Genomic DNA, 16,168 nt, shown 5'->3' on the forward strand with positions numbered 1-16,168 from the left:
TGTAAATATGGTGCTTATGTAAAGCACTCCAATACCTTCGGGTCCAGTTTGCGCTATATAAATATGCAAAAAACAACTTACAATAGGGACCCGAATGCCATACTTTGGTTTGGTGATACAAACAATGTGGTCCCAGGGAATAAAGCAGTTAAATCAAAAATAAAATGTCTTAAATAAATGCAAGGAAAATTATAACAACATTGTTTTTAATCACAACGTGTTTAGTAAAAAATCATTCATAAAATAGACAGTAAATCACATATAATGCCCCTACATGGTAGGATAGGGAAGAGTAGTGATGGAATAGTGAAGGTATAGGAACTATAACAGTGGTCACTTAAGATCTGAATACACCAGAAATATTAATAGGTTAACACAATGGAAAAACCAATTCATCAATTAATTCAGAAATCATGCCTCAAATAAAACAGAATCACAAATGATAAATTAGGGAAGAGGCTGAACACAGGAGGAAGTGTCAACGTTTCGACCCAAGCTGATGCAGGAGTAGTGTAAACCTTGCTAGAGGGTCTTCATCAGGACAGAGGACGTGAAAGGTGGGGCAGTGAATCTGTATAGGGAATTAATACATTGTTATTACTAGGGGTCACAATGGATCCCAAATATTTCATAAAATAAAAAGCAGAGAAGAGAGGAATGGACATATTTAAGATAACAGGAGGAATACAGTCGAGGAAAAACAAATGCCGATCAACGGTTGTTGTGAATCCACATGAGAGAGTGAAACACATCTCATGTGAAATAGGGCATTGTTAGGAACCTCACCGCATAAGCATTGTCATTTACACATCACGGTGTTCTAATTAAATTATATGTTACTAGCAGCCCGCCCCGACGTTGTCCGGGGGCAATGAGGCTTCAGGGGCAACCGCCCCGGCCCGCCCCGACATTGTCCGTGTTCCGGAGCCACCTCCCGCCCCGGCCCCCTCCCGCCCCGACATTTTACGTGTCCCTTTGCCTTACCTGAGCCGCCGCTCCTCCCCGCACTCCTGACTTCACCGCCGCTCCTCGCCGCTCGTCACCGCTCCTCCCCGCCTGTCCGCCGCTCCTCTCCGCTCCTCCCCGCCTGTCCGCCGCTCCTCCTGGCGCTCATGTCCGCCACTCCTCCTAGTCATCACGCACGTTGCGGCCAGCGCTACGTTGCAGCCAGCGCTACGTCGCGGCCAGCGCTACGTCGCGGCCGGCGCTACTTCCAGGGGACTACTTTTTTTTTTTTAAGTTACATTTTTAAATTTACATTTAATTTTTATTTTATATAGCCAATGTCCATCTGCACACCCTGACGTTTTCAACAATGTATCGGGTGTGTGGATTGGCGCTGTGGTTCCCGAGTTTACCTGGCTCAAAGGTTTGTGTTCTCTCTTTATAATAGTAGTATAGATGTATAGTCGGAATTACGCCGTGAATAACAAGGCCGGGGCATCATTCAAGTAATATTCGGACAATGACTATAAGATACTGGTGATGTTCAAAGGGAAAACGCAGACACGGGTTACCTGGTCTAGGAGACTTCTGGTCAAATATTAGGAGAGGTACTGCCCGTAGATCACGGTCCTGAAATAAGTAAGTTATAAGGATTCACTCACAGCTATTGTGGCATGAACGATGTATGGTCCGTACATAGCAATTAGTCATTGGCCTACCTTGAGTTATTAAAGAAGGGCCACACGTGGGTTCTATTGCGATGGCTCTCTACAATGTTATACTGTGGCTGCGTCCAGAATTCCAAAACATCAGATATTTAATAGCACAGAAGCATGTTTGTGCATAAAGGTATTACAATTAAAGGGATCTCGCATACCTGATGTACCTGTACCGGTGTGCTATAGGCAAGGTATCCGGGTGACCAAGTGTCAAATGGAATGCCGCATCTGAGTGATAAAGAAGGGGGGGGGGTTGTTAAAAATACATTTGATTATTTGCTCATGCAATATCTACGCAAAATTGAGCACATAAAATGCATACCTTGGGCCAACACTGTGTACGATGTTAAGGTTGAGAGAACCATAAGTTTGAATCAAATCTATAAAAAACACAAGATAGGCCCATTAGTCACTAAAGTCACGTTGGAGAAATGCTTCTAGCACAGAAAACAGCATAATTATCGCAGACGGTATCCTAACTGGCATACCTGTAGTGTGAAAAAGAACAGCCTTAGGAGGGGGTTCCACCGTAATTGCTGTCGACGGCAGAAATTTAGACGCAGTTGTGGTGAACGACAAGGAAATACTCTGTGATCGTGGTTCAGTTTGCCACATCCAACAACAGGATCTACGGAGCAATAAAGCAATAGATAACTGGATCTGGTGCCACGGCAAAATACGTCGGCTTGTCAAAATTTAGCAAGCCGACGTATTTTGCCGTGAACTGAACCACGATCACGGAGTATTTCCAAATGCCAAAGCCCAGCAGCGTGTTAATTTTTGCATCGCACTTTAAAGTGAAAGCGGGATGCAAAAATGAACATGCTGCTGCCTCGGCAGGAAAACAGTGTCTGCCGGGATCCTACTGTCTTCCCCGTGACCCGTGTGTCTTAGGTCTGTGCCTGCTTCAGGGCTGTACTGAAGAATTTTCTTATCTGCTTGTTAAAATAAACAAGCAGATAAGAAAAGTCTTCGCGGCAAGCCGCGAAAAAGGCCATGGTGTCCTGAGGGGCTGTCCGAAAAACGGACAGGGTGGCCCCCAAAAACACTCCTCTCCATTGGGAAGCCGCGTTTACCATAAACGCTGACGCTACCCAACAGAAAGGAGGGGCAGGGCTTAGAGTCCCCTTCAGAATTTTTTTTCTAACAATATCTCTCGCAGAGGCGGGGCAGCTTTGCTGCCACACCCACGCGAGACCTAAACAATTGCCCGTGTAGACTAGCGATTAAACAATTAACTCTGCTACTGCAATTTAAAAACACGTTTATTTCACCCAAAATGTGCCTAGTACACTGAATTCAGCAAACAAGATTTTTATTGCATCGTGGTAAGGTGCCATGAAAGGAATTTTCAAATAAATAAGTTCTAATTAAAATGGTTTACCAATAAAACACAGTGATAAGAACTAGTGCATGGATAGATGAATTTAGACAAAGGGTAGGTGCTTAGGGTGACTGGGAGGGTTTAACCAAAGACTGGAACGTGGGGACGTCCGATTCATTCTGCAGTCCCACGTTGCAGTCACGGTTCCACGCTGAGGTGGCTTTTTGAAAAGAACATGCATTAAAATGAAATGCCCAGTCAGAACTACATTTGTCATCCTATACAGTCTTCTGCAGGTACTGTCTTATATTGAACTACCGTTCTGCCCAGCAGCTCAACCAGGTTCTTATGGCGATAAGGTGACTCACTTTCTCAGGACAACCTGCTTTCCTATGGCTGATGCAAGAGGTGTGCAGAGGTTTTTCTTTTGCCTAGGCAATGCCTTTTGACTGAAATCGCTGCCGATGTAGTGGCATTGTCACATAAAGAATATGCTCCTCCCATGTGTCTGGGTACTGGGAGGGTGATCTTTTGACACACTGCGGTGCAAATCTTACCTGCGAAGCAGCCATAAGTCATGTGTGACACCTTCAGCCAATCATTGCCACTGTAAACGACTGTGTGTTGCATTCTCGGACTTGTCTCTTTTTAACGTAAGTATGGGCTGAAAAAATCACAGCTTGCTAAGTACTGGTGGCTGAAAAGCACAGAACTGGTCGGCGGTATCGTACATGGCCATGAAGCTTCTTGGCAGCTCTGACCATTCTGACTGTGCTGGGTTTTCTGTGGTGGATAGGGTATGCAACATAATTTCCCAAAAGAAACGTGTGGGCTGCAAAAGATTCGAAATAAACGTCGAAGAGCACAGTTTTTCGTCTTGCATATAATTGTATTTATATAGGCCTACTACCCCTGACGAGGCGTCAAATCGCCTTTTCGGCGAGTAGCACGCTACTCCAGGGCCCATAAAGGATTAGTGGGGAATTAGTATAGTGAAATATGAAAGTAATTTGAGTGGTGGATACGTTAGTTATTTGGATTGAGAATAAAAGCGGAGGGATAGAAGAAAGGAAAAAGGTTTGCATTTATATAGCGCTTGTGTTGAAGTGCTGTTTCGACAAACGTGTTATTTTTTTCAGTTCATCCCGCCTTAGAAGTCTAACTGGCGGCGAAAGAATACATGTTACTCTTTTTAGTTTTTGCTTCATAAGTACCCTTGTAGCATTTGTTCATTCGAGATAATTTGTATACACATGAAAGGAGCTGGGAGAGGACACTTGGAATTGCCAGCTTTGCGATTTGTTGGGAAAGAGATGCAAGTGCTTTTCAGGAACTGAGTTCCATTAATTTGCTGCCATAAAGCAGCATCTGGTCATTTCTTTCTGTAGTTAAAATAAATATTTTCCCATAAAACGTTTTGAGTGAAGTATTTTCTGCAACAGCATGTGTGTTTTCACTATCCGTGCTCTGCAACATTTTAAATCCCATAAACCCTATGCCAAAGATGTATTTCATGTGATCAGTTGTGTGCAAGTAATTGCAGACAGGCAGATGAAAAAACGTAGCAACCCAGAAGAGTAAAAGGAAAGAACATTGTATGAATACATCTTGTTTTTTCAGCTATTTTGTTGCAAAATGCTCACACGTGTTTAACCTTTTTTCAAATAAGAACACGTAAATAATTCAGATTGTCCGCATCATAAAAAAAATCAGCTGGAAGTTATTTTTAATTTTCCCTCCAAGTTCCATGGTTGCATTTGGTCTTTGGCAGAGATGCAACGTGATGGACGGCATGTGTGAAACCTTCGAAAAGTTGAGATGTTTTGCTCAATAGAATGTTGTATTTAGTGATTTGGAGTTTTGCTTTGCAATTAGAAGCAGATTATTTAAAATCATTGACTGCAAAGTGCTTTTGGCCTGAAACCCATATTAGAAGTTGTAACACAACATGAGAGAAGCAAACTGCGGGGGAGGGGCGGTCTCAGTCTGCACACATTACCAACAATAAATACTTTTATAAGCAAAATACGTATTTTATTTCTAACTTTACACTTGCAAAAGAAATAACACAATCCACTTGAGGTTGGACCACTATTTGTCAGGAAGGTCCCCCCTGTCACACCCTCCTCCTTATAACGTGGTCGGGGTTATTCCTCATTCACTTGTGGCTGCATCCAGGGAATGCTTAGTAGTAGGCTGTACTTAAGAGTTCTCCTTTGACTTCTTTAGTAATTAGTGAAAAGTATCTACAGTGCCACAGCACCATTGCCAGTGAGTCCCCCATGGGCCTCAAAGGCGAAGTTCCAGTCCAGTCTAATCCACTCGGGCGTTATGGAAGCATTCCGTTGTGCAGCCAATGCTCTCTCTGTGAGCGTTCCAGAGTCCTGCTCTGGTTCAGCACAGTGAGGCTGTTCACAGTACATGCAGCTGACTCTCTCCTTAGAGCAGTGCTGCAGAGTCTGTCCAGTGATTGGAGCTCCTCCCATTTGGCAAACATGAAGTAAATCACATTTCTCTTCACGAGGGGGTTGGCGTGGGGAGGAGGGGGTGTGTAAAATCAATCCTTCGGCTCCTGACTGAAGCCCAAGCAAGGGGTGCAACGTCTCCAGCCACATCCTTGCGACCCGCTAGGAATCCGAGAGGTGCAGGTCTCCCTGTGCTGCAATTCTTAAGTTTGGGCAATGGCCCAAAATCTTGGCCACATTAGTTCCTGCAGCCCCTCTTGGCATACAGGTTTGCCACATAACTCAGTCTCTCACAGACTTTTCAGCCCTCACCAGGGCTGCCCCCTCCTGGCATACTGGTTGCCGATACAGGCGGGCAAAAGTCACAACGCTCCTGGTCCCCTCAGGCATACAAGGCACAGCAACGAGGTGACGCAGGCCTAGCACTTCCCGCATAGTGCTCATTTCTTGGCCTGGTCACAGTGGTCATCTCCTGGCATAGGGGGGGGGGGGGTCACCAGACCATTCCTACACACGAGCACTGACCCAGTCTGGGTGCAACCATTCTCCTCACATTTCGCTCAGGTAGTCCTCTCATTAGGGATCCTGTCTCGACCTTGCTCCCTTCAACGCACTTCTCTTCCTCACAGGGTACACGGGTCTTGCCGAGCAGGCTAATAGATGTTGTATTGTTAGCTAGAAAGCAGAGACCTTTAGGATTTCATGAGGTGCAGACCGCTCCTGGTTCCTTTCACTGTGTGGCTTCACGCTAGACTCTTTAGATTTGCAGTACTTGTATTAAAGACTCTATAATACTGACACTTCTTTCTTGCTTCCCATAGCTTACTAGAGTTTCTCTGAATTTAGTATAGAGTAGGATAAGTTAGCTTTTTATCAGAGCTACTAATGACTTGACGGGAGGATCGAATTCTGCAAAATAATCATCAGATTTTTCCCTCATTTTGTGTGTGGCAGCCACCAAGCTTTTAGTGTGCTTCCTATTGTTTAGAAATTCCACCAGGAGATTTGGATTCATTCTTGTAATATGCTTCTGAGCCTCCTCTATATTTGCTTGTTTCTGAGTCTATAATGAAACCCTTTAACTTTCTTCTGCAGTCCTAGCCTTATTGTTTGACTAGTTTGTTACACTGTTATTGCAATATGCAATTTAAGTTTACTCCCTCATCTCTCATGCAACTAACAAAAGGGCCACCGACCAAGGGAAGAAACCACCAACAGGATTAGAGAGCTCTCACTTTCCAATAACACTGCATCAGCAGAGACGGTGACAGGGTAAATTAGTTTAGAAAACATTTGTATTCTTCATCAGAAATACCTATGCTAAAATGGTATCGTAATTGAGTTTCTTTATTCTGAGACTGTCAATCCGGCCCTGAATGTCCAGAGGTTCTCACCATAATAACAAATTAGGTGGACAACAAGGTACCTATCGAGGGCAGAAGCCCATTCCTGATTTTTGAAAAGTGAGATTTTGCTCTCAAAAATGGAACTTCCATACCCAGAAATTTTGTAACTAAAAAAAATCAGAAATTCACTCCTTTCGAAGGAATAAACCTTGATGAAGTTCATGTCCAACGTTTAACGTTTAAAAAAAAAATACACTCAAATGAAGAAAATAAACTAAATTTTGCTTATTCAGTTTTGTTTCTTCTCAGACGTGACACACTGTAATACCAACAACAGTATGTGTATAAGTGTGTGTATATATATATCTATGTGTATGTTTGTATGTATGTCTGTGTGTGTGTGTGTGTGTGTGTGTGTGTGTGTGTATATATATATATATATATATATATATATATATATATTCAGCATTTTTAACTTTTTAATTTGGAATTCCAGTTTATTTTGCTGACCAACAGTGTACTAGAGTTATACGGATACCACAAACATAATTATTTGCATGATTGGTGACCATGACGTCTTGTTTTATTCGAATGTATGCATTCGCTTTAGAGCGGTTTCGTAAAAGTACATTGTGTGTGGTCCTGTTATTTGGATTTGTTGTTGTGGCACTGATCGATGACAAACAGAAGCTGCATGCTTAATAAAATGTCCCTCTGCGCAGAAGAAATGAACGTCACCACTCAAATGTTCTTGACTAAATGATGGTCAATAGGTGTAATGTTAAGGTACACTTTAATACCTCCTCCTCTTAGACCATCCTCTTTTATCCCTTTAAGGAACTTGCTGCAGAGAAGGTGAAGGCCACTAGTGTTGAAACTAAGTTGAAAGAAGAACTTGTTACTCGTGAACAGGAGATCAATGCAGTTCAGGCTCGCATGCAGGCCACATACCAGGACCATGTTAACGAGACACAGGAGCTGCAAGTCAAGGTATACTGTCAGTGTGATGCTCAGTCATTCATGGACACATTTTATCTAAATACTGTCTACTTCATTGTGAAAGATTGGAATGGTTTAAAATGTTTTTCCCTTGTATCTCCTCGAATCCTTAACCCTTCATCAGGTACACTAAACTGCATTGTTGGCATTATCAATTATACAATTAATATGCCCCTATTCATATGTCTGCTCTCACATTCAAGAAGTTTGTAACCATGTACATGTTTGTTTGTGAATCCTGGATCTTTTATGCACCTGGGTCATAAAGTAGGTTACATGTTTTGTGTTTTTTATTCTTTGTCTTTAACTTCCAAATATTGAACCTTTAAAGGGAAGAGTTGGGCACTAGTCAAAAACTGATGTTTGTCCAAGAGATGCTTGTTAAAGCAATGTATAGAAGTACATTAGGAGCTTTAAACATGAAGGCATTGCAGGTCCATCAGCCCTAACAGTCCCTAATGCTAGTGAGGGTGCTACATTTTCTTATCAGCCTTTAAGACCAATAAATAGCAAATCGTTCTACTGCCTGTATTTGTAATGTGGATTACCCCAGAGGAGCGCCTTGTGTCTTCCTCTTGCAGTGCAACATCTGCTGCACTATATCATCGTTTTTAGAACTATTCAGCATGAAGAATGGTGAATGATGACCAAATGCCTTAAGTTATTCTGGTGCAACATGTTTGTTTCATGCTGTAGTGTGCTAGTTTTACTAATTTACATTACAGTTATTAAGAATTCACCTGTGTTTGTGTTAAAAAGTGTGACACTGAGCTGTAATAGTGGTTGATGTTATTTGCCTGATGAGCAGAAGAGGATATGTAGCCAACCACTTCCAAACGCCCACTCTTATGTGACCAGTAGATGATATCGCTCTACTTTTACTCTCCCAGGCCCTTCCTTTCCCACATATATTTAACCTACCTTTACTTTGCCCACTGAAGATTGAAACAACCATTACATTGTCCCAGTTTCTGTGTCCTACCTTTTCTTGTGTCCCCATTACCATGAAACTAACAATTTCTTTAAAATGTATTTTAAATGTTCCTTCATTAAAATTTCATTTAGTCAATACTTGCCCTTACAGTAACCCCACATTGAAGTACATTCTGTTTTTATACGTTAAAATTGTCGCTTAACATATCTTAAAACAAACCCTTGACCCACTAAAAAATGAAATGAAATTATTTTTTAGTATACATTAGTACCAATTATAACTCTTTCCCTACCCACATTTATATCTTTTTAACACATTTGCAGAAATAAGAATCTTATTTGAATCCTACTGCTAACCAAAGCATATAGAGCAGTTCTGTTTCAATAATTAAGTTCAAAGTAAATTACTTTTTGCTTGCATTCAATTAGTACTCTTGTCTTAATTAAATTACTTTGAGATAAATGTAAACCATATTAAGACCCTAATGCTAAGCCGGACTTCCTACTTAATTAACTACATTTCTTTTTAATGTTATTTTATTGAATTGTTGTAAAACAAAGTCTAGGCCTAACACTAACTATAAACGTTAATGGTTTAGTTCAAATTAAACAACTGTGCTTGAAGAAAAAACATTAAGTAAACCTTCTCAATTACACCTATGCTATCTATAGGTCTATTACCTAACAAAGAATATACATTCATTTCAATTATATACCAATCACCATAGTAATACATTCTACATACCTTAAACATAATTTTTTCTGATGCGTAGGTAAAGTAATGTTATAAATCAGTAAATGGTGACAAAGTAAAGATGCTGTAGAAGGCAAGTACATGTCAGACAAAATAAAGGAGCCAAAGTCCAACAGTGGACAGCAGGTACTCTGTACCAAGTGACTGTCAGTTTATGGTTTTACTCATAAAAAGCTAAAGCGATTTTATTTTTCAGAGCCCACAAAATGAATACCTCACATCATCACTGGTCTATACAAAGGGGATGAACCTATCCCATGAAAAAGAAAAGAATACCAGAGGGTCTTTTGTGAAATAACCCACCTCTCTCTCTTACTCATTGACTTTATGCTGATGTTTGACCATGTACAGCTCCACTGCTTTTAGCAAGGCTTGAGCTATAGAAATACCACATACAAACAAACATACACACACATACACACACACGCATGCAAACACTATTAAATTGCAAGGTAAAAGCAAGCAGAAGGAATAGCACCTGCTGCTTGGACATTTTCTTGTCACCCAATCAAAAAAGGTTAGAATCACATTTTACAGATCCCTGACATTGCAATAGTAGAGTAACACTATATAAAAACCTTAAATAAATGAACACATTAGTGTTTTTCTTCTGCAGGTTTTACACTGATCTGTTTTAAATTCCCTGTCTGCTTGTACCAAGCCAGGTTTACAGCAGCATGGCAGCCCTTACTCATTATGACATCTTGCTGTAGTTCTGTGTGGTGAGCTTTAAGTATTACTGGAACATAAGCAGTATGAACTGCCTATGGGTGTACACAAACCTATAATTCAGAACATGCAAATTACAGTGAGCACAAATCTATTAAAAGAAGTAGAGGTGTCCCTTTTAAAACGAGGCAACCACCCAGAAGATGCATCTATACTAACCATGGTGATGCTGTATATGCCCTTAACAAAAGCTGTACGTCACTGCTGCTTAGCTATATGATTTTGTGAAGTTAAAGGTATTCCTATTTCCCACAGATAAGGTCTCTTCAAGAGCAGCTGGAAAATGGCCCGAATGCCCAACTCACTCGTCTGCAGCAAGAAAACTCAATCTTAAGGGATGCCTTGAACCAAGCGACAAGCCAAATGGAAAGCAAGTAAGAACATAAGGAAATGTTAATCTCTAAAGGGTATTCCTCATTGATTGTAATTGTGGTTAACTATTCGTCAATGACTACTGCATCGTGTCATGAGGATGAAGTTCTAAATAACTGCACTTATCCGGCTCTGAAAATTGTAGTATAGCTGACTGTCCTGTTACAGGAGGTTGTCAAGATTAAAGCATGAGGAGCATACCCCCTATTTCCACACTGTCACTTTCCAGTTTGCCATCGTAACAACTGCGAAAAGCGTGACTCTGGAAATGGTGAGGGACTGAATTAATTGAGAGGAAGTGAGTTCATCCTTGCATTTGAAAAAACCCTGTTGCTTCTAATGTATCTCAGATCAACATATTCACTTTCCTAGTGGCTTGTTGTGACCCCTCAAAAGGTATTTGCCATAAACTTCAGTTTCCATTCTTTAACTTTTGTACCTTAAAAGGGGACACTTCCCTGGGAACAGCGAGACTGTGGTGCAGTTTCTGTTATTAACTTGAAATACATTAGTCTAACTTGTATTGATTTCTTGAATTTAAATACCATCATAACATAGATTGGTAGTGATTTATTTGAAAAAGCACAGAAATGTGCCATACTGAAATAAGTTGAGATCTACTAGGTATTTTTCATGGATGGAACTGTATCTGGAACACTAATAAAATGACTCCGTGAAGGGAGTGGTCATTGCTGATATTTTTGAACAACCTGCTTATTACGGGACTGAATGTCAGTAGATCTGGGCCATCCTTTAATTCTTCCTAGATTGATCACCTTATTTTTCTCGAAAGTAACTCCTATTAAATACAGAGTGTGGCTGGGTCCTGTTTTGTTTGTAGTGTGAACCTAACCAAAAAAGCAGTGGAGCACTGTACTGGGTCAAATGGAAGCATGAGGTCAACAAGTGATTAGAGGTAGCTAGTTATTGCTTTGTGATGTTGTGTTCTTTAAAGAGGTGTGTCTTCGACTCTTTCCTAAATTGTAACCTTGTTAGGGCTGTCCTTATGGATGCAGGTATGTTGTTTCAGCTCCTGAGTGCATAGACTGAAAAGGCCTGCTACTTTATATTTTCTTTTTTCCACTTAGTCTCCACTCTGGAGATGGTCCGCTTGCTGGAAAGATATACTGTGGGTCAGAACAGCAGTTCTGGAGCCGCTTTCTGGAAGAAGCAAGTTCATGTCACTGAGCTGGGGTTCTACTGCTTTGTTTGTTCTTGGCAAATAACTGGGATTTGGTCTTGGTTGGAGTGAGTTTCAGGTAGGCGCTGGACATCCAGGTCTAGATGAGGCTGTGCTGGGGCACTGTATGCCTGGAGAGAGTAGACTTTCAGATAGAGTTGTCTCCCATCAGCACATTAGTGAATGCAGATGCTGTTCTCTTAGGAGACCCCCAGGTGACTAGGTAGAGGTTGAAAATGATTGACAGTGTGTAATACTGGGGAATACACTTGTGATTGGAATCTTTTGGTACCTGGAAGTGCCTATGTGAACAAAACTATGTTGATTAGAAATATTGGAAAAGAACCATTGAAAGACATGGCCAGTGATACCATCTTTAGACTCCTGGGTGTGGATGAGGGTTAGAAATGTGATGGCATCTGAGAGGTCCAGCAATATAAGGAGGTAGGGGGTTATTGTCATCTGTGGTCAGGAGGAAGCCCTCTAAGCTTTCTTATGTAGCAGTCTCTGTACTGTAGTGTAACCTGAAGCCAGATTGGTAGTCCTGTAGGAGATGGTTTGTACTGATGTGGACTTGGAGCTGATTGTTATACTTCTTTTTCATTGATCTTGCCGACGAAGGATATGTGAGGCAAGGTTGTTGGGATGTAATATAGGTTTGTATAAGAGTGGGAGGGTCTGGTCTGTCTGCAGAGCTTCTGGGAGGATGTCTTGAGTGAGGAAGGCATGACAATGATTGGGTGAGAGCACTCTCCCATGGAGAGCTTTGATGAAGGACTTGAGTAAGGTGATATCTATATAGGAATAAGCTTCAAGTGAGTGACGTTTGTCAATAATATCTCGGAGATAGGGCTTCCAAGGATGATCATTGTGGGATTCTACGAGAAGACATGGGTGTTGGAGGAGAAGCAGGCTTGGTGTTGTCGAGGTATTGTTGGAATAGTGGGTCAGACGGGAGGTTTGATTTAGAGCTCGAGTGTCTTAAAATGTTCTGTTGGTGGCATGGTGGATGGTGTTGACATAGTACCTAGCTTTGGCTGATGTTGTGAGCATTATGTATGTTGTAAGAAATGAGTTCAGTATCATCAGGTCTTCAAGATTTCTGTTTTTCTTCCATTTTCTTTCGTCTCTGGATGGAGTGTTTATGGTCCTTAAGGTCTTTAGAGTACCGAACTCCTGATGGTTTTGACTCGCACATGAGTGAGTTTGTTGGAACTTGGATGTTAACATAGCTTGCCCATTTTTTAAAAAACTTTGTTTAGAAAGGTGTTGGCATTGATTAGACATGAAGTTGGCAGGCCTAGGTAAAAGTTCATATTTTAGGTTGTTGATGGAGAAGTCTTTGCAGGATCTGAAAGTTTTGCTTTCCCTATTGGACTGATCTGAGTTTGTTGGTAGGATGCCGAGCAGGGTAAGATGGAAAGGTCGTTTATCCAGTCCAAGATGAGTGTTTTGCATTGACCTGCTGATGATGTTGAAAAGACGAGGTCAGTGATGTGACCTTTAGAGACTGTTGACTGTGTGCTGTGCTGCACCCTGTTAAGTGCGTCAATAAGGCTGTGGAAGTTGTAAGTTCTTCTAACTCATTGTACGAAAACATTTTTGGAATGAAAAATGTGTCCCACCTTTGTTGTCCAAGGCCGCTGTCTGCCTTACCCAATGACCAAAACTTTTGTAAATGTGCCAGCCTCTAAATTCATTGCTGTGCTAAATGATGAAGAGGAAACTGGAGGATTGAACCCGGAGCAATGAAAGAACTGTACCCAATGTATAAATTAAGGTATTTTTGACCTATCCTAGAGACTGTCAGAAACCCTTGAAATAGGTACCAGGAACCTCCATAGATGAATGTGGTTTAGACTTTACTTCCCGTTTTCGAAGTAATTATTGTATTGTTTTATTAGTGTTATTTCCCTTTTATAGTCCTCCCTTAATCCTCATTTTATTTAATTGAGCCCAGATCAAGATTCCTACATGGTTGCCCGACCTTCTATTTTGGTCTCGGACTTGAAAGCCCAAATGTTTCAGTATTAAACTTGCTCAGTCGCATATATAGTCACTCACATATATAGCAACTTCCATTTTTTGTCATGGAAGTCATTAGGAGGCCCAAAATGGGACTGTAAAAATATTTGCGGCAACAAAAAAAATGCATTCATATTTTTAGGCTTAGAAGTATGACTCTTTTGTCCCAAAAAGTTAATTGAAGATCAGATTGCAGAGCTCAGTTCTGGATAAATTAGGAAGAGTTCCATTATACTGTCATTGATGTCACAGACCACCTTGTAGAAATAGAGAGTTTTGCAGAGGCAATAGTAAAAACCAGGCATGTGAGCAATCCCTGTCCTCTACTGCAAAAAATGAGAGCGCTTTTTGGCAATGTTTCAGGTAGAGTATACGTTTTTGGGGCGTCTGACCATCGCATATGCAATGTACTGCTGATTGATAATGTTTTTAAAGTTTGCTAATGTTTTTAAAGTTTGCTAATGGGTCTCAAACTTGGTTTTCCTATAATTTCTCTTGTAGTGAATGGAAGATTTTGATGGCTGGCCTCAGCACAATTTCTCAACTTGGCATATTGTCATCACATTGTGATGATGCAGTGAATCAAAAATCATTGTGTTTTACTTGTTGTCGTATATTGGATTTACAACTTACAAGTTTCACTTGACTATTCTCAGGCAGAATGCTGAATTGGCCAAGCTGCGACAAGAATGCAGTAAGTTAACCAAGGAATTATATGATAAAGCTGAGATCTTACAAAAGGAGGAGCAACAGAGGAAAAGCCTGGACATTAAGGTGGCTGCTTTTGAGAAACAAGTCACCCAGCTAAAGGTCAGTGTGCCTATTCAGTCTCGGACAACTAATCCCATCAATTTCTGCTTTACTGCCATCAGTCGCACAATTTTACTCTACTGTTTAGACCTGTAATTTACATAGCTTTCTAAATTGTCATTGGATATGGGTCAACATGTTGTGGAGTACACTTTTGCATAGCTTAGTCTTATAGCTGTTGAACATTTGAAACAAATCTAAAAGAAGACTTAGAAACTCATAACTGAAAATCGAAAACCACTGCTTTCTTAATTTCTTCCATGCATTTTTCATATAATCCTAGTGGTTTGTGGGCTTGTTAGGGAGATTATAACCTATTGATCTTGGTTTCCTCTTGGTAAAATTGCACCTGCCAGCCAAACCAGATATCTAGCCAGAGCCACCAAGTGTTGCTTCTGGCGTTTCAGAATTGACCTCATGTTTGGTTTTCCTGTTGAACTTTTTTCATTAAGGGTGTGCCAAATTCACGGATTTCAGAGTTGCTGAAGAGTGCCTTCACTGTGGCATGTTCCTAAAAGGGATGCTTTGGCACTCAAGGAATCTTATATTTTCTTTTATCAACCGGCTTGAATCTTTCACTGATGTAAAAAAAAAAAAAAGGTGTTTAGGTTTTTAACACCTTTTTAAACTACTAGAATTGGGAGGGTCCATTTTAAAGACAAGCTGTAATTTTGTTTTAATGAGTTTAACATGAATGTTTTGCTTTAAGGGGATCAGTGTGATGCCCCGATATTAAAAGTATGACTTCCATGTAAACAATGTATTTCTCGTTATTTCTTTGGGTCAGTGGTTATTGTTATCCAATCTACTGTATGGCTATTTCCTACTGGGTGTGCTACTAGGCCAGGTATTGCACGCCATCAAACTACCAGATGTGCTAAAAGACCATTGTCTTTTCAAATGTCAGTGCTAATGCATAAATGTATACAGCAAACCTTCTTGGTATGCTGTCTAACAGAACAATGACTGCTTTGTCATATGATAGATGGAGGAGTGGTTAGGGTAATAGCGGCAAGTCTGGTGGCTCGAGACACACACCCTGCCTCTGAGAACTGTGTAGCTTTGCGGAGTACAGTGCTAAAAGTATACACTTGGATTATAGTAAGTGTAACCATCATTTTACGCTGACCACTAAGTTTTTATTTTTTACGGTTGGTGAAGTTGCTTTGCATATGTTGGGGGTGTTTACCTATGCCCAATAGGTCAGCTCATTAATTGGTCATGTTTTATATAAATGCTGCTTTCGAGATTAGCCAGTAATAAGAGTATCCACTATTAACACTTGAATCTACATTTCAAGCCTTTTTGACTTGACTGTAGTGTGAAGTATTCAGCAATGGGACCAAACTTTATGATGGTCACCACAGAAGCATAATGCCTTCCTTTGAAAAAGAAGCCTAATGTGTGTATTACTTCGCGTTCCCAAACAATAGTAAATACCGCCCTCTCACACTGAGGCACAAACATGTAGAAGCATTAAAAACACCTGGTAAGGGACTTCGCTGTCCATAAATGAGGCATATCAAAAGACAGTTTTCAAAATAAAGTATGGCGTTTTATTTGTGCA

The 16,168-nt window shown here is 40.8% G+C and overlaps 1 protein-coding gene across 7 annotated transcripts in view; it reads left to right on the forward strand.

The window, feature by feature from the left end:
* The window catches only part of RRBP1 (ribosome binding protein 1), a 331,988-nt gene that overhangs the window by 122,583 nt on the left and 193,237 nt on the right, over positions 1 to 16,168 (forward strand). For all 7 annotated transcript variants that reach the window (XM_086926921.1, XM_086926923.1, XM_086926925.1 and 4 more), the window contains exons 5-7: positions 7,637 to 7,789; positions 10,470 to 10,588; positions 14,448 to 14,601. In XM_086926921.1, coding sequence (XP_086783047.1) covers positions 7,637 to 7,789; positions 10,470 to 10,588; positions 14,448 to 14,601 — 426 coding nt within the window. The remainder of the gene's footprint in view (positions 1 to 7,636; positions 7,790 to 10,469; positions 10,589 to 14,447; positions 14,602 to 16,168) is intronic.

This window comes from Lissotriton vulgaris, chromosome 6, assembly GCF_964263255.1.
Source record: "Lissotriton vulgaris chromosome 6, aLisVul1.2, whole genome shotgun sequence".
NCBI classification, from domain to species: domain Eukaryota; kingdom Metazoa; phylum Chordata; class Amphibia; order Caudata; family Salamandridae; genus Lissotriton; species Lissotriton vulgaris.